Genomic DNA, 18,745 nt, shown 5'->3' with positions numbered 1-18,745 from the left:
TTCCACAATTTTAAAAAACACCAAAAATTACAATGTTAAAGTGCATGTTTGGGCGCCATTATTTTGTTAAAAAAAGATCTTTTTTCATTGAAAAAAGATCTTTTTTATTTTTTAACGTGTTTGGCAAATTTCTAGTAGTAAAAGTAAAAGCACTAGTAAAATCAAAAAAAGATCTTTTTTGAGAAGTTGTAATTTACATCTTTTTTTAAAAGATCTTTTTTCCTTAAAAAAAATGTTTTTCATGTAATAAATAAACAAAAAAATACTTTTATATTGTTATACCCAAACATAATTGATTGATAAAAAGACCTTTTTACATGAGATATCCAAACATAAAATTACTTTTACTTCTCTATAAGATCTTTTAAAAAAAGATAACTCGAAAAAAGATCTTTTTTAAAAAGCTCACCCAAACAAGCCCAAAGTATATCACCACTTTTACTTCCATAACAAAAAAAAAATTAGCCGAATAATGGAAGCATAAGAAAGAAAGTAATTAATTGTAGAATAATTTCCTGACCAGTACAATGTCAGTAAATATGTATTTTACGGAAGGTGAAGATTCTCTGATTCCCATGAATTTATTGGGATTAGGATTGTCGAACTAGATAGAGCGATTGCAGTTGCAGTGAGCAGTGAGCAGTGTGCAGTGAGCAACCATTCTTACAGTTACCAACACAGAGCAGCCATGGCGGGTTTAGCGGTCAGCAGCGGCAGCCACGGTGAGCTTCTTGTTCTGTTTCTGTTTTTGTTTATGGCTTTAACTTTTTAAGTGCTGAGCAATCGAAATCGAAATCGTTAGTAGAGCCGGCGGCGAAGGTGCTCCGGAGAATCCTGGAGAGCCCGGGGGTGCACCTAGGGCCAGCATGTTTCGATGGTCTGAGTGCGAAGCTGATAGAAGGCGCAGGGTTCTCGTATTGCTTCACGAGCGGATTCTCGATATCGGCTGCGAGGTTGGGGTTGCCAGACACTGGGCTGATCTCTTACGGTGAAATGTTGGATCAAGGCCGCCTCCTTACTGAAGCTGTCTCCATCCCTATCATTGGCGACGCTGACAACGGCTATGGCAATCCCATCAACCTCAAGCGAACCGTCAAGGGCTTCATCCGAGCTGGTTTTGCCGGAATCCTTCTTGAGGATCAGGTCTCTCCCAAAGCATGCGGCCACACACGGGGAAGGAAGGTGGTTTCCCTGCAAGAGGCTGTCATCAAGATTAAAGCCGCCGTCGACGCCAGAGCTGAGATCGGCTCTGATATTGTCATCGTTGCTCGCACTGATGCTCGCCAGGCTGTCTCCCTTGACGAAGCCCTCCTCAGGACTAAGGCTTTTGCAGATGCTGGAGCCGATGTTCTCTTCATTGATGCACTTGCTTCTGTTGAAGAGATGCGAGCTTTTTGTCAGGTTTCTCCTCACATTCCAAAAATGGTATGCTCTTTTACTCTTCTAACTCTACTCTCCTCCACCCGTATTTACATCAATTTTTGAGATCAAATGTCATGAGTGCAGGCCAATATGCTTGAAGGTGGAGGCAAGACACCAATACTCACTCCTCAGCAACTTGAAGACATTGGTTATAAAATTGTTGTTTATCCTCTTTCCTTGATTGGTGTCTCTATTCGAGCAATGCAGGTGATATCATTTACCAACACATTCACCAATCATTATTCAGTTGAATAGTTTTCTGGATTGAGATGAGATATGCCATGGTTGAATTTGTAGGATGCACTCGCTGCCCTTAAAGGAGGCCGCATTCCTCCTCCTGAAAGCATGCCGTCTTTTGAAGAAATCAAGGATATCGTAGGGTTCAACACCTATTATGAAGAAGAGAAGCGTTATGTCACAGGCGCTTCTTCAGAGGGAGGTTGAAGAAACAACTCTTGACACTAAATAACAATCTATACTCTTATAAAAAGGGATAAGAATTATAGTGTGATGGCTGTAGGCTTTTTAGACTAATGGAATCTACTCCATTCTTGTGGAAGTTCCATATCTGCTTACTTTTTTGTTTTTTGTTTTTTTTTTTGTTTTTAATTTAATATATATCATTATTCATTATAGATATTTCAAGGGACCCTTCTTCTGGGGTGCGACCTCAGACGCTGAGAGTTAAAGTAGCTGACAAAGATGGGCTTGAGAAACTTGATCTCAGGATTCCTGTAAGTAGTCATGCTCTCTCAGGTGCAATGCATTTATTTGGCTTTAAGAAGTATCCTTGTAACTTAAGAGTGCTTGGGCACTTCAAAAGAAAAGAAAAGAGTAGTGGTTAATGCTAAATACTGATTCCTTATCTCATAAGTCACAATAATACTTACACTTTGCTATACAGGCTGGATCTTTGGACGGGCTCACAACTATAGTTCCTGGTACTATTAGTATTTAGAAATTCTTCAGTAATGTTTTAAGTAGACATCCCTTCTAAATTTGGGTAACCTTTTTGGTATTAATTTATGTTTTTGTTTTTATCATTTCGTTATAAAAGCTTTGGCTGGTGTGAACATCAAAGAACTGGTGGATGATGTAGTTGAGGGAAATGGGGGGAAAAAGCTGTTAGATTTTAGTGACAGTATGGATGAAAGGATCCAGGTATTTCTGGAGTGATTCCATAGTGCTCGAGTTTCTTGGTTCCAACGGTAATTTTGTTCTGCACTTCTTTGCATTTATTTGATGAAATATTCTCTCATTTGACTTTATTGGATCCACAGTTCAACACACACTCATGCACGAAAGTAATGTGTGAGGAACATTTTGGTGAGACAACTTATTGCTTATAAGTTATAATGCTGTTACAGGAAATCCCAAGACAAATTAGCTGGAGCTGAGGATTGAGAGATACCATGAAGCCGGAGCATGTAGTACTGTGGTTATTGACAAATTGTGTAAAGATGTATTACTTTACTTTTAATGGCATGTTGAAAATACCTTGTTTCTATCATCTGGGTAGTCTCATAAACGCGAAAGCAATACCCTGTGTATTAATTATGGTTGTGAAATGTTGAGAGACAATGTCATGGATTAGTAGTTTTCCGAGCAACTATGGTGATTTCCACCATCAACTTACTCCACCACTTTTACCTTGTGATGCTCCTGTGGGACAAAATTCACTATCACTGCCAGTCACCTATATAGTATATAATTGGCAATCATTTGTTATTACTTATCATGATAGTTCCAATGGGAAACCAATATTAGCATAAACTATGAACCCGCAAGCAAGGGGAAAATACTTAGTCGAGAATTATATGCAAAAACAAAAGTAAGCAGAGGCATCTTTATTTGCTGGTTCTTAAAGTATATGTTCAAATGATTTTTAACCTACATCCCATGGACTGCTGCTGTGCACTGCTGAATTTGAAAATGATCACAAATTTGGATCTGAAATCACCTTTTTTAAGTTAGATATCGTGAAAGTAAGGGTAGCACACGGAATTCTGATGGCAAAAACAAAAAACATGGCATAGGATTCGTCCAGTGTCCAACGTCGAAGGGAATGCATTTAAACCATTTAAAATTTTAAATACACATAAAGGCTAAAGCAACATGATATAGACGTGATATATTTAAAAGATACTATTCCATTACATCAAATATTAACGTAGGCGTAAACCATTGAATTGCATTCTTGAAATGCAAGGTAACAGCGTAGAAAATAGTATACAATTGGGGGAAAAAGAATATATTAATAAACAATCTCTTGTTCAAAAAATTGAGGAAGAGGCAAAGGGAGCAGTAACCCGAGCAAGGTTGCTCGCACTATCCAGTCATTGGTACACAGATAATACTGGTCGATGCTCAGAGCACCTAAAGGAAGATGACCCTCTCTAAGAAAAAAGAATGGTAATATTATAACAGGAATAAGCATACATCACAGTGGGTCACTTTACACAAATTACAACTATAGTTGAAGATACACCGCTATAAAATTCATGTCACCATGTGGACCACTAGCAGCATTGGCATTAGACATCTCATCTCTCAACTTGTAACAAAACAACCAAGTGACTATACTTCACCATGCTCTCTAGAATTGAAGTTCGTTCTATCTCACCGGTAGCCACCATATGGCTGTTGGGCATAACTACCCGGACCCATCATGGGGTTATTATAGTTACCTGGCATGTTAGGCCCGGGAGGCATTCCAATAGGGGGTTGCATTTGGACTCCTTGCCCCATACCCATTCCCATGCCCATTCCCATACCCATACCCATGCCCATTGATGGATTAATGCCTCCGTAGCCTCCCATACCCATTCCAGCACCAGGGCCATTGTTCATTCCTATTCCCATTCCCATACTAGCACCTGGGCCATTGTTCATGCCCATGCCCATACCCATACCCATTCCAGAACCCATCATAGGATTTTGAGGAGTCCTGAGAGCACCGGCACCAGCCCGGCCTATACCTGAACCTGCTCCCATCGCTTTACCCATAGTCACAGTTGATGTTACAGCTGTAGTGGTAGGCTTCTCCATTCTCTTCTCCTTCCTATTTATGGAATCAAAATCAACCCCAATATCTGCTAATGGATTTGTTTTAGCTGCATGTAAAGAAGGATTACAAGTTAATAGTTTATCCATAAAAAGATCAACATGTTAACTGAAACAGGGTGCATAAAGTGAAATGTCGTAAACATGAGAGGCTGAGAAGGTGTAAGCACTCACGTCCAGATATATTCAAATTAACCAGTCCCCTACTTAGTGTATCTGCCCAAACTGTTGATTTTGTTTCAAACTTGTCCTTGGCGGGTTGAGATACCATAGGACTTGAACTGGTTGAAACAGCATATGGTGCAGCACTAGGAGCAAGTGACTGATGGGGAAGTGGTGAGCTAAGGTGTGCAGCACTCCCCTGTTGTCCCATGAAGCTCTGACCATTAAACTGTGCTGCTTGTGGCGTTGATGAGTGAGACACCATATGGGAAGTAGTGTGGGGACTAGATCCACCATAATTGATGAAGTTCGTGTTCTGTGATAAATGTCCTGTTGGAGCTTGGGGAGCTACATGTGAAGGAATAGATGCTGTAGATCCTTGTGGCAGGTAGCTCCCACTGTTCATAGCACCGTTATACCCATTTTGAGATTGAGCAGATGCATGTGGAGCTCCTGAAGTAAAAGATCCATCCTGGGGGTGGAATGCACTATACATATGACCACTTGATTGTGCAGGTTGACCACCTTGAGAAGTAAAAGGTGGCAGCATAGAGTGGCCAGTTGATGATGAAAATGCATGCAAATCAGGTTGCCTGGCATGAGATAAAAAGGGTTGTGCATATTGATTGGTGGGAGCTGATAAGGTTTGCTGGGGAAATTGATCAGTGGGGACTGAAACAGCTTGTGAAGGCTGACTGGTCGCAGCAGAGAAACCAAGCTGGCCAAGTTGGCCAGTTGGTTCAGAAAAAGGTAATGGCATTTGGTTAGATGAAGCTGGAAAGGAAGGTGATGGTTGGGCAACTGCAGGAGCTGAAAAGGCTTGCTCGGAAAATTGACCAGTAGGAAGCGAAAAGCCTTGAGAAGGTTGACTGGTTGTGGCAGAGAAACCTTGCTGGCTTAGTTCACCAGTTGGTTCAGAAAAAGGTGATGCCATTTGGCTAGATGAAGATGAAAATGGAGGAGGATATAGAGCAACAGCAGGAGCTGAAAAGTTGTGCTGTGAAGCCATCTCTGGTGATGGTGCAGGAGGAAGAATGTCTGCAAGAATGTCAATTTCCTGCTGTGGAGACGAGAAATCTTGGGGCAAAAACTGAGAGTTTGAAGAGATATGATGAGTGTCACCAGGAGCAGCTGCAGAGTATGGTACAACAGAAAATGAGTCGCCAAATCCGAAGTTTGTGACCGAATCTGCATTAAGGCCACTTGACTGGGATGGGCCCAGATTCTGGAACGTCTGTGGTTGAGATGGAGCAGCATCATTGTTAGGAACAGCCTTGAATGGCGTATCACCAAATGGATCTTCAAAGGACTGCTGAAAGGAGAAAGCAAAAACACGCGCACACACAAATTAGGAGAGGGACACTTTCTTACAATAATGAGATGAATAAGTAACTAAAATATTATTCAAACATAATTGCTTGAACAGATATGCCCTTTGTAGAAGCTAAAAACTAATTTTTAGAATTCTATCAATTCCCTTGTTTGGTTCGCAAACAAGACTTCTTTAACAAAAGCTCCCCTGCCTACACGTCACAATCATATTTCTAAGAGAATTCAATAGTTTCTTATACCAGCACAATCACACACCTACCTGATCGAAATTAGACCCAGGTGACGGCGCTGCCAAGGAAGCTGTCGAACCAGTGTTTGCATTGCCCTCATGGGTGGCAATTTCTGCCACAGCTGGCCCAAGAGGCAGTGCATTTGATGAGAACGGATCTGGCAGGGATCCCAGAAAGTCCATTTCAACATTATTAGAAGTTACTGGGCTACCTGTGAAGAAAAATAAGCATACCATGAATACAAAGCCAGCTAAATGTTACTTGAATAAAGCAGCATTACATTAAAACCAGCTTCTCAGGACCATTAATGACTGTGCATGAGAATTCAACAATGTCAATTAGGATCATGCTGTTGCTTTAAAAGGTTAGATGGACTAATGTGGTGTCCAGAGTGGTATATATTATAGTTGTATTGAAATGTCTACAACACTGCTCAAAACACACAAAATGAGAAAATCACAATTATGATCTACAGTAGTCAATGATCAATTTTTCTCCTTGTTGGTTGAATATGTCCACAAGTAGATATGAAAAGATATTTTAACTCAAAATGTCTATGAATTCTTCAAACAAGAAACAGTAAGGAACTTATACAAGCACAATGAAGAGCAGCAGCAGCAGCAACAACAACAAAGCCTTGTCCTAATAAGTGGGGTAGACTATATGGATCAAAAGACACCATTCCACCCTGTCATGATGGATAAATACACACACCTGTAGTGGCAACACGGGGGTCAAAGAAATCATCAGTAGCCTCAGTTCCCTGCTTTCCAGATGCAGCTGTACTGGCAACAGCAGTTGCTTCTGTTGGATTATTGCTTGTAGAAGTAGAAGATGCAGTAGGAGCAGAGATTTGGCTGGGATTATCATTTACATGAGGAGATGAGTCTCTCGGAGCAGATGCTACTGAAGTTTCTACATCCCTACAATCAATGTAATATTAGTAACCATATCATGTTATCACATGTTATGTCCATGGTATTTAAGATCCATACCTTTCACTGTGTGCAGGGCTGCAAGATTCACCAATAGCTTCTTCATAACTAGGAGGAACACCCATATTTTGCTCAGAAAGTTTCTTCTCAAGCCTGTCCATTTGTATTGCACACTATAAATATAAATATGCCTAGCAGCAATATACATGCAAGAAAGACCATATCTATGATGGGTATACCTAGCTTCCAAAGAATTGTCTTCAGCTTTGGCACTGCTACCTCTGATAGAGAATATCATAATCAAGTTAGAAGCAAAAAAAGCAAGCTTCCCCATCAAGCAATAATATCACATGTAATACATTACTAATGATAACAATCCTTATTTTCTATCAACTCAGATTGCAAATATAACTAAAAGATAAATACATATGAAGATTTATGTTTATTTTTATTGATGGGCAGACTTTTCACCTTGTTAGCAATGACCACCAAATCCATTAACATTTTCAAACCAAAAGCTACAAAAGAATAAGTAGAGGATTGATATCAGAGGATTTCCTACCGAGATGAGTATTGGCCATCATCATCACGGTCTCTGTCAGAGCTTCTGCTTCTTGTATCATATGCGTAATCAACACTTTGACTTCTTCCTCTATAGTCATCATCCCTGTAACCGTCCCTACCATAACGTTCCTCATATTCTCTGCCATAACGATCCCCGTCACGACTATACCGGTCATCATCTCTATAACCTGGTTCTCTTTCTCTTCCATATCCATACCCATTTCTATCTTCCTCTCTGTTTCCATAACGATCATCATCATACCTATCACCATAAGCTCCACTGCCTGAACCAGGCCTATACATTCCATTGCCTGAGGTGTTGCGAAACCTGATGAATCATGTAAGATAGTTAATACTTAATAGCTCCTCGGGACTGAGAAGTCCACATACATAATTACACACATAATTCTCATATTCTACAATGTGACTGTATATTTATAATCCAGTATCCTAAATGACAATGAAACAGATTATAGATATTTTTTTAACTTGGAAATAAAAAAAGAAAATATCTACTCGTACAATGCCCGAGGCTTGCTAAATAATGGAGTATATATTAAATAGATACAGCCATTGGAAAATAAAGAACAAAATATAAGTAGGATGGATGAAAGAAGAAACTTACTTGTCCCTATTAGCAGCAGCCTTCTGCCTAACCTCTAAGATTTTTTCTTTATCATTCACAAGGAGAACAAGGCCCTGAGATTTCTTCCTAACATTGATTCCTTGATCTCTTCCACTGGAATCAACATATTGAAATTCGGACAATGTCTGTTTGTATGACAATTACAATTACAATTATAATTCTATCAGGTTATAATCTAGTTTTTACACCAATTGAACAACCTAGAGACCTGCATGGCAATTAAACTAATAGTATACAAATTTTAAGTAAGATTGAATAAATTAAACTTACTGATATTTGATAAGCATGTTCTCTGATATCATCTATGACTCGCTCTGACCCATGAGCCACCAAGTACTCTAGTACTGTCAAAGCCTGTTATTGAACAAGAGAGCAGTTAATATGAAAATATAAGAAAAGGCTATTATCTAGAAGAGAAGGATCAGGAGTACATTCAAAAGAGAAACAGGACAGATTAATTAACGTGCAAGAACATGTCATTACTTCAAGGGATGCAAACAAGGACTAATAAATTTTCATAAAGGTGTACGTAGTTATGGGGCACATTGAAGCATTGATAAAGAAAAACACATGCAGTTATAACAACAAAAAATGAACAGGATTAACAGCATCCAGGAACAATTTGATGAAAACCTTGTAGACATGCCGCCAATTCTTTCCCGTGTCATTAACTCGCTTCCAGATTACTGACATGATCATCTGGTATTCATGACTGCAGGTGCACTAAAAAGTTAAGATGTTTCAGAGTGAAATGCAAGTTATCAAGCATAAAGTTAAGAATGAAAGCTTACGGATTTCTGGTTGCCTGAGCAATATCTGAAAGAAGTGATCCATGAGGTCCCCAGGGCTCATTGCTGGTAGCATCAAGTACCTGGAACAAGTGAAGAAAACAATTTATTTTATTCAGATTTTGCAAAATAGGAAACATAAATCTTAGGATTCACTACATCTCTATCAAGAGCAAATACCAGAAGAAAATAAACATCAATTATCTTTCTATAATTTGTATAGACAGAGTCCCACGGTGATGCTATAAAAGAAGGGGAAAATAAGTACCTTCTGTTCAATCCCAGGAACTTTCAGAACTTTCTTATTAACACCTCTTTTTCTGCAATACAACAAAGATGTAACCATACATATATAGCTCACTTTAAACCATGCATAAATAAATAATGATTAGTAATACTTACAGGTCCCTAACAGTTTGACCAATAGCCTTCTTCATTGTAGCTGGTGTTCAGTACAAGCTGTGAGCCAGCACCAAGGGACTGAACTGCCATGCACAAATAACGCCCAATTCAATTATTTTTCATGCACTAGTTCAAGAAAATCTTAGAGATTCTCAACAACATAATGACCTATTGGATTCAATATAGATGTTTTCACGCATTATTCTTTTGTAGTTGTATGTATGCAATGGCTTGCAGTAATATTGAGAAAATGCATGGCAAATAGTTAATAGTCAAGTCTTGGTTCACTAATCAAATTAGAATGTCGTCAATCATAAGCAAATATCACTGTCTCCAAGGGATAGAATGATAGAATGGGCATGAAATCTGTAAGAGGTGAAAATTTAGGCCTCTGGTTTGTACCAACATGCTAAGGGTTAGACAGTATGATCAAAATTCAAAAGGAATTTAGTGTCAAATGAATTATGTAAAATTATAGAGACAAATTTAGAATACAAACAAAAACTAAATAATAAAATTCGAAAACAAGTCCTACATGTATTTTCATAGATCAATGCGATTTCTCAAAGAGATACAAAAGTTGTTCGGTTGTTCTATATCACCGCGTAGATTACTGTATCTATTACATTTAAAATAATCAAAAGGTAACAAGAACATATTGAATGACATAAAGCATGCGTCTACCATTGAAATTACATATTTTTCCAATGAAAATTCAATTGAAAAAAACAAATAAACAAACTAACCATGACTGCGCAGCTAGAATGTACAATTGAAAGCTAATATTTTGCAACAAATAATAGAATCAATTTTCAATTAAGATTGGCACCAAAATCATACAAAGTAAAAAAAAATCGAGGGCGAGGCAAAATGAAGCATGAAAACGGAGATGAAAGGGCAACAGGAATCAGACCCGGAAAAGAAGGTGAATGGTTGATAACAAAAAAAAAATAAATAAAGTTTGAGTGCAACAAACAAGAGTGCATTAAAGAGAAGCTGTAGATCCAACGCATTGAGATAGAAAAGAAGACAGATCTGGAAAGAAGGAAATGAGAAGGAACCTGATCCAATCCGATGGGACAAATTCGTCGGCAGAAACGGGAAAAAACTCAAGGTTGGTGTGAATGCCAACAACGTCTCTAAACAGAGAGGAGAGAGAGATTGCAATTTGCAATACCTCTCTTCTGAGTTATGCTTTGAACGATAATAATAATAGTAATAATAATAATAATAATATGGGTCTTAAAAACAATAGTAATTAATTAAATTGATATTAGGTTTTGCTCCAAAGTATGAAACACAAAAATGGCCCCGTTGTCTGCTCTGCTGTGCTGCCCCTATCTCTCTCTTTTTCTCTCTCCAATTTGGGAGTTAATATCTGAAATGTAAGAAAAATTAATGAACAGCAAGACAGCGCAACTTCCACGCAGAGAATCAAGGAACAATACTTTTTGGTTTTGTATTTTTTATTTTTAAACTAATTAATTAATTAAAGAATTATATACTACTTTAATATAAAATTAAATGTGCTATGATTATATTTTTTATTTATTTTAATATTTGCAAGTATCATTATTTTATAGTTGTCAAAAGAAAGTAAACTACTTTACTTTCATTGTTTTAAAATAAAATTAAAATGTGCTAGGATAGTATAGTAATATGGCAACTTTGACCCTCCTACGTACACATCTTTAAAAGGTCAAAACATGACAAATAGTTTTGTGTAATGCATTATTTAGACTATAATTTTGACATCTTTTGAAGGCAAGAAAGAAGACTTGATGTCTAACATTGATAGGAACATAATACAAAGCATGCATACATCATCGGCTAATTATTCGCAACATACATAGTCCATATCAATAGAAAAAACATTTACGAGTGTATTACAGTTATATCTATTATCGCATATAAAATGTGAATGATGTTAGGTTGGGTCTATTCTAGACTCTAGTCCAGTAGTTTAGAAAAAGAACCCCACTATCTAGTATGTAAGTTGGCATATATAATAAACGATTGATACCATATTTAAAAGTATTTGTTTAATTTATTATAAAAATAAATTAAACAAAAATTAAACACTTAATTATAAATATTATAAAATTCACTTATATAATAATATTTTTTTTACTTTGCTTTTGACGAGTACACCAACTTTGCTTTATGATGATAGGGCTTTTCAGTCAATCCACATCCTGCTTTTCAATACGCATGCAATAAGTTTTCCCCACTTTTTTTTTCTAAGAAAGAAAACTATAAGCCAATGCAATTCCAGTTTTATTAATCATCAAAACAATTCTATTCATAAATAGTAGGCCAAGAAAGAATGTATTGATTATTTATTCAGACATAGTTGCACAGAATTCGTTAGCGATTAAGAGGTGTGAATGATTAAATTTTTTGGTTGATGCACACATCATAATAAGAATTGTGTGTTTGATGATCAGCTTGGGGTTAATTGTAACTAGTGTTAGTAACCCGTTCCACGGGACAGACTTATTCAAGTTAATATTTTTTTTATGAACAAATTGGAAATAGCTAGTTTGTTGATCTTTATAAACTACCATAAAATTTGAAAATGAGTATGATCATATACAACAATTATAATTCTATCCTATGGTTATATATGAATTATATGTAGATGTTGTTTATGGTGTCTAATTGTGTTGGTAATTAGTGTGGTTATTTTAAGTTGACCTATAATGATGCAACACGTGGTGAATTTGTTGGGCCAACCGTGGGAAGCTCTCGACCACTGGAGAGACTTCGGGGAGGAATCAAGCGTCAAAACTTCAACACTCCTCACACTTGCAACACTAACAATCTCCCCCTCAAGTGTGAGCCTCCACATCAACACCACATCCAACTCAAAACCTTAAGGTGTCAAGTTAATGGGTTTCTAATCTTATAAACTCCTCACTCTTCCTTGCTTTCTTTGATGTGGGACTAACTTCAACACTCCTCACACTTGCAACACTAACAGAATTGACTAACAAATTTGATCGCATGTAGTTAGTATTGAGGCATAATAACTCTGCTAATTAAGAAAGGTAATTTTGAGTGTGCGTATTTAGTCTAAACAATCAACTAAACTTGTGCAAAAATAAAAGAAATTACTTGTAGAGTTTAAATTAACAGAGATGTTGTGATGAAAAAATAAATAAAAAACTAGATGAAAAAAGAACATGAGAAAATTAAAAATAAAAAAAATATCATTAATGAAAATTAAGCAACACAGAGATATCCCCTTATGAACAGTGTTTTTCGTTTCCGATCATGTCTGGCGTAGGCAATTTTCTTTTGAACAGTTTTTTTTTGTCAGTGGATTGGACAACCTCAATCTTAGGTACTCCAATGGATTGGACAATCCCTAATCTTAGGTACACAATACACCCACACACTCCTCACACATTTTATCATATTTTTCTTCAATTGCATTCTCTAGCGTTTGAACAGAAAAAAACTTAACCCATTTGGACCAATAAAGATCCATCTTCCATGTCCTAGAAGAAAAAAAGAGGCACTCTTCTTCAACCTGAAAACAACTCAGAACTCCAACTACGATTACCTCAACAGTTACTCCCTTCTACTTCGGATACTCACATAGACCAGAAAAACTCAATGACGCCGATCCTACAACACAGGGAACTATCAAACGCCTTTTACAGACGGACCAGTGCCACCTTCTTCCACTTCTTCAACCATTAACATGCAGTTGAGTATAAAATCAACTTCCACTTTCGATCATGATTACAGTGAATACATAACTAGTGTGGCCTTTCTCCATTTCTTCTCCAAAACCATTTCACAATTTGACATTTTTATCTTTGGAACATCACCTATTTATAAAAATGTTTTTGCAGTAAACAAAAAATAGTTATTGTTTTTTGACACTTAAATACAAGTTAAGGGTACCACTTACATATTTCACTTGTTACCATTTTATTGGTTAGTCAACCGATAGTCACCGTTAGTCGTTATTAGTGGAATCGTAGCCTTATATGTATTGTTGTTTTATGTTGAGGTATATTGGTCCATTATTAACTTTTTACAGTTTAAGCAAATTTTTTAATTAATAAAATAAAAAAATTAAAATGCTACAAAAAATTAAATTTTTTTATGGTTCTTGTGGAAGAGAATTGGTTTATCCATTAATTGAGTATCACTAAAAATAAATGAAAGATGAAATGTTATCTTATCAAGGTAAACATCAATCTATATTGATGATGAAATCTTGATGATAGGAGGAGGCAGTCATCATTCTCCTTATTATTATTGTCATCATAAATCTTGATGATGAAATTATTGGTTAAGCGGCCATGCAACAAGACTTTGCCCTTTAATTTCCTTTTAGTAGAAGACAATAGAATAATAATATTTTAATTACTTGTTATATAAACAAAAGAGTCCTGTTAGGGAGTCAATGGCTTATTTCTAGAGCTCTAATATCATGTCATGATACCACTCATTTCAGAAGTTTACGCTGATGAAAAAAGGTAACTAATAGTTATATCTCTAATACTCTCTAAACCTCCATTGTACGTATTGTACAAATATTTCATTGGCTCCCCATACTTAAACGCCATTTCGAATTTTTTAAAGAGGAGTGCTAGGAGCCAACACTATTGTTAAATTCTGGTCAGCACTTAATTATCAAAAGAAAATTGAATAATTTTATACCATTAGATGCAATTTCACACTATTAAAAACATTATTAATGACTAATTAATGGCTAAAAAACACAAAATCTATTGGCTGATAGACTTTCTCTTTTCGAAATGATAAAATATTACCATATGCTTTGCTTATTAGGGAAGAAATTAACCAAGAATTAAAACGGTGCAGACTAAGTAATATATATTATGATGGAAAAGTCTAAGGGCCAGCAATTTTATTAAATTCTGGCCAGCATGTAACCATCAAAGAAGAGTGAGCCATTGGATGAAATCTCACATTAATCTCACACCATTAAAAGCCTCATTGATGGCTATTTGATGGCTATAAATCCCAAATGTTGCTGGCCCCCTAGCATTCCTCTATTATGATTACTCTTATTGCAAACGCGTAAGAAGATACAATTAATAAAAAATGGCACAATAATTGGAAATAAACATACAAAGAACGTACAAATGATAATATTAATTTATGCATATAAACAAATAAGAAATATATATCTCTCCTTGACTTGGCTTCTACGTTTCAAATCTGATGGGGCTTGTTGCCGATTTTTCTTGAACTTATTAAGCACAGGACATGTAAGATTGCTGTCCAAGAAACAGAAGCAGCAGCCTCACCCAAATAGCGAACCTTGTAGCTTAGAGAAATTATGTTATTCAAAGAACTTGGATATGAATAATGTTTTACTTTGCTCCAAATAAAAGACTTTATTCCACTAGACCCTGAAATATATGTAACAACATATAATATAATCACTACTCTGTAGATCAATCAATTACGTACATACTTAACTATCCTTTTTAAGATAATAAAACTACTTACATGACTTATCACGATTTGTGTTTCTGCATTCTAACCTCACTTGTAGATTGGTGGTGGTGGGGAAGCATAGATGTACGCCGGTGGCGGAGGAGACTTGTAAGTGTATGTGGGAGTAGGAGTTGGGGATGGAGGAGGTGGTGAGGTATAGTGATATGGTGGTGGTGGAGATGGGGATGGTGGAGGAGGGCTTACGTAATGGTAAGGTGGTGGGGGAGACGGTGATGGTGGTGGAGGAGATTTGTAGTAGTAGGGAGGAGGAGGAGAGGGAGATGGTGGAGGAGGACTCTTGTAGTAGTAAGGAGGTGGTGGAGAAGGCGAGGGAGGTGGAGGAGATTTGTAATAATAAGGAGGAGGTGGTGATGGAGATGGTGGTGGAGGTGACTTGTAATAGTAAGGAGGCGGTGGTGAAGGTGATGGTGGAGGTGGTGATTTGTAGTAGTAAGTGGGTGGTGGTGATGGGGATGGTGGTGGAGGACTCTTGTAGTAGTATGGAGGAGGAGGTGATGGTGATGGTGGAGGAGGAGATTTGTAGTAGTAAGGAGGATGTTCTGGCGATTTTTCTGGAGGAGGAGGAGACTTGTAGTAGTATGGAGGAGGAGGCGATGGAGACGGTGGTGGAGGGGATTTGTAGTAGTATGGAGGAGGAGGGGAAGGTGATGGTGGTGGAGGTGACTTGTAGTAGTAAGGAGGTGGTGGTGATGGAGATGGTGGAGGCGGTGATTTATAGTAGTAAGGAGTAGGGTGTGGCAATTCTTTAGGTGGGGGAGGGGATTTGTAGTAGTATGGAGGAGGAGGAGAAGGTGATGGTGGTGGAGGTGACTTGTAGTAGTAAGGAGGTGGTGGCGATGGAGATGGTGGAGGTGGTGATTTATAATAGTAAGGAGTAGGGTGTGGCAACTCTTTGGGTGGGGGAGGAGATTTGTAATAGTAAGGCGGTGGAGGAGATGGTGATGGTGGGGGTGGAGACTTGTAGTAGTATGGAGGAGGAGGTGGAGACTTATAGACATAAGTAGGTGATGGTGGGGGTGGAGATTTGTAATAATATGCTGGTGGAGGTGGAGACTTATACACATATACTGGTGATGGTGGAGGAGGTGACTTGTAATAATATGCAGGTGGAGGAGGAGACTTATATATGTAAGTGGGTGATGGTGGAGGTGGAGATTTGTAATAATATGGTGATGGTGGTGGAGACTTATATACATAAGTGGGTGATGATGGAGGAGGTGGTGAGTTGTAATAATATGGAGTAGGTGAAGGTTTGTGATTGTGGTGGTGATTGTGTTTTTCACATTCTTCATCTGACTTCTTTGAAACATAAGCAAATGGCTTAGCCTTGAGGACAACTTCATATTTGTTCTCAGACTTCAAAAACAAGTGAGTTCCATCATTCAACAAGGTAGGGATGTTGTAGGGTGAATCCTTAGGAGGAGCATGGAGCTTAGCCTTGCACACTGCAGATCCATATTTGACATAATCAAAGTCCTTCACAGTAATACTGTATTTTCCATTGATCTTTGTTGTACCATATGCCTTTATGGTTTTACTTCCTACTTCGCATGTCACTTCCACAACAGCTCCTGTCTCATAATTTAAAAAGTTAACATGAATAAAATATACACACAACTCAAATCATAATTCATACATAAAAAAACAATAGAGCAAATTGCATACTTGTAGTTTTAAATGTTATTTATTGGTCTTACTATAAGATTACTACTAACAACTAACCCTTCTAAAAATTAAAGTTACACCATTCTCGTCATATATATTGCATTTGTTGATAATAAACAAAATCGTTTTCAGACAAGGAAAATTATGCAAAGTTATTGTTGACCTTGATAAAATAATAGAAACATGAGTTTTTTTTTTTTTTTTTTTTTTTTTTTTAACTGAGTTTTAGAGAAGTATATATAGAAAAGTCGTTTTGCTTCTCCAAAAAGTAATGAAAAAGCACATTGCATCAATTAAATAGTACTAAAAGTTAAACTATAACCCAATAAAATAAAAAGAGAGAATACTTTCATACTAGAAATAATATCTATAAACGGATAGAAAAGAAGTATTAAAGTATATATGAATTATAACATACCTTTGAGGTGTTTCTTGTTATGAGATTTTTCGGGGTATGCCCAGTCATAACATTTGTAGAAATAGACTTTACCTACAACCTTAACGACCAGCTGGTGATGGGGGTGGTGGTGATATACAACTGGTGGAGGAGGAGAATTGTAGTAGTAAGGTGGAGATTTCACTGGTGGTGGCGGGGACTTGTAGTAGTAAGGTGGATGAGGCACAGGAGATGGGGGAGGAGGTGATTTATAGTAGTAAGGCGGAGGAGGAGATGGTGAAGGTGGCGGTGGAGATTTGTAATAGTAAGGTGGATGAGGCACAGGAGATGGAGGAGGAGGTGACTTATAGTAGTAAGGCGGAGGAGGAGATGGTGAAGGTGGTGGTGGAGATTTGTAATAGTAAGGTGCAGGCGGCGATGGAGATGGAGGAGGAGGTGACTTGTAGTAGTATGGGGGTGGAGGAGATGGAGATGGAGGAGGAGGAGATTTGTAGTAGTATGGCGGTGGAGGAGATGGTGACGGAGGTGGTGGAGACTTGTAGTAGTATGGCGGTGGAGGAGATGGTGATGGAGGTGGTGGAGACTTGTAGTAGTAAGACTCCTTAGGTGGGGGTGGAGACTTATAATAGTAAGGTGGGGGAGGAGATGGTGAAGGTGGTGGTGGGGATTTGTAATAGTAAGGTGGCGGGGGAGAGGGGGATGGTGGTGGGGGAGATTTGTAGTAGTAAGGTGGTGGGGGAGAGGGTGAAGGTGGTGGAGGAGACTTATAGTAGTAAGGTGGAGGAGGAGAGGGGGAGGGTGGAGGAGGAGACTTGTAGTAGTAGGGTGGCGGCGGAGAGGGTGAGGGTGGTGGGGGAGATTTGTAGTAGTAAGTTGGAGGTGGAGGTGAAGGTGAGGGTGGCGGAGGAGACTTGTATTCATAAGGTGGTGGAGGTGGAGAATTATAGATGTAAGGATCTGCAGCAGCCACATTGTAGGAAATGAGAATAATGGCGAATGCTGCAGTAATGGGCATTTGTGGCCAAAGACGCCCCTTCATGGGGCCTTTGGCACCGCCGGACATTATAATTATTGTTCTGAGACGGTGGTGTGTTTAATTCCTTGCTTGAATACTTATTACTTGAAATGCTTACTACTTATATAGTAGTAATTTGCATGCACGTAGCTGTCATGAGAAGACTCAGACCCATTCAATCTATCCATTCATTCGCTTTCATGCTTTATTTAAATCAACATACATGATGATGAACCTTCCCTACTAGACTAGGTAGCTGGCCTTGCATTTTCATTTTTTTTTTAATTATTTCTATTATTATTCCTCCAAATGGCTCCGTTTGTTCTAACTACTCCTTTAAATAAACATAAAATTATCACACAGCATCTAATTAATTAACTCTTCATATGAATATGATGCTACAATTAATTAAAAGAATTGTATATATGTGCTCCCAATCTTATCTCTAGCGAGTCCTAATTAACTTAACTGCCTCATGAGTTGCCTGCCTCTCTTGACTACTATACACAGATACACATGATCAAACTTCATTAAAATACACATATAAATGAAACTTCATTAATTAAATGTTCTTTTCTCTTTTTCCTTTTATTTCTTTCCCATTAGTTAAAACAGT

General features: G+C 37.8%; 3 protein-coding genes across 5 annotated transcripts; 1 reads left to right on the top strand and 2 right to left on the bottom strand.

The window, feature by feature from the left end:
• The first annotated feature begins 471 nt into the window (after nt 1–471).
• Nucleotides 472–3,065, top strand: LOC107635759 (uncharacterized). Of its 2 annotated transcripts, none has more exons than XM_016339329.3 (8): nt 472–722; nt 806–1,425; nt 1,507–1,629; nt 1,720–1,861; nt 2,059–2,156; nt 2,327–2,363; nt 2,480–2,630; nt 2,790–3,065. In XM_016339329.3, exons 1-7 carry the CDS (start codon nt 689–691, stop codon nt 2,596–2,598), a joined length of 1,173 nt encoding a protein of 390 aa, XP_016194815.1. In that variant the 5' UTR covers nt 472–688; the 3' UTR covers nt 2,599–2,630; nt 2,790–3,065. The 2 variants fall into 2 exon arrangements, with proteins under 2 accessions (XP_016194815.1, XP_016194814.1); XM_016339328.3 differs by having other exon boundaries at nt 504–722; nt 803–1,425.
• Nucleotides 3,066–3,657: 592 nt separating this feature from the next.
• LOC107635758 (clathrin interactor EPSIN 2) lies at nt 3,658–10,948 on the bottom strand. Of its 2 annotated transcripts, none has more exons than XM_016339327.3 (14): nt 10,606–10,948; nt 9,545–9,627; nt 9,411–9,462; nt 9,146–9,225; nt 8,988–9,066; nt 8,625–8,708; nt 8,334–8,479; nt 7,707–8,036; nt 7,384–7,425; nt 7,205–7,297; nt 6,924–7,132; nt 6,239–6,420; nt 4,660–5,956; nt 3,658–4,535 (listed from the first exon to the last, which is right to left on the bottom strand). In XM_016339327.3, exons 2-14 carry the CDS (start codon nt 9,577–9,579, stop codon nt 4,042–4,044), a joined length of 3,123 nt encoding a protein of 1,040 aa, XP_016194813.1. In that variant the 5' UTR covers nt 9,580–9,627; nt 10,606–10,948; the 3' UTR covers nt 3,658–4,041. The 2 variants fall into 2 exon arrangements, with proteins under 2 accessions (XP_016194813.1, XP_016194812.1); XM_016339326.3 differs by having other exon boundaries at nt 4,660–5,959; nt 10,606–10,946.
• Nucleotides 10,949–14,388: 3,440 nt separating this feature from the next.
• LOC107635757 (uncharacterized) lies at nt 14,389–18,243 on the bottom strand. Its single transcript, XM_016339324.3, has 3 exons — nt 17,136–18,243; nt 15,044–16,623; nt 14,389–14,943 (listed from the first exon to the last, which is right to left on the bottom strand). Exons 1-2 carry the CDS (start codon nt 18,175–18,177, stop codon nt 15,080–15,082), a joined length of 2,586 nt encoding a protein of 861 aa, XP_016194810.2. The 5' UTR covers nt 18,178–18,243; the 3' UTR covers nt 14,389–14,943; nt 15,044–15,079.
• Nucleotides 18,244–18,745: the final 502 nt, after the last annotated feature.

Source organism: Arachis ipaensis, chromosome B4, assembly GCF_059453495.1.
Source record: "Arachis ipaensis isolate K30076 ecotype BB chromosome B4, ASM5945349v1, whole genome shotgun sequence".
Classification (NCBI taxonomy): Eukaryota; Viridiplantae; Streptophyta; class Magnoliopsida; order Fabales; family Fabaceae; genus Arachis; species Arachis ipaensis.
This window is presented reverse-complemented; position numbering and strand designations above follow the sequence as displayed.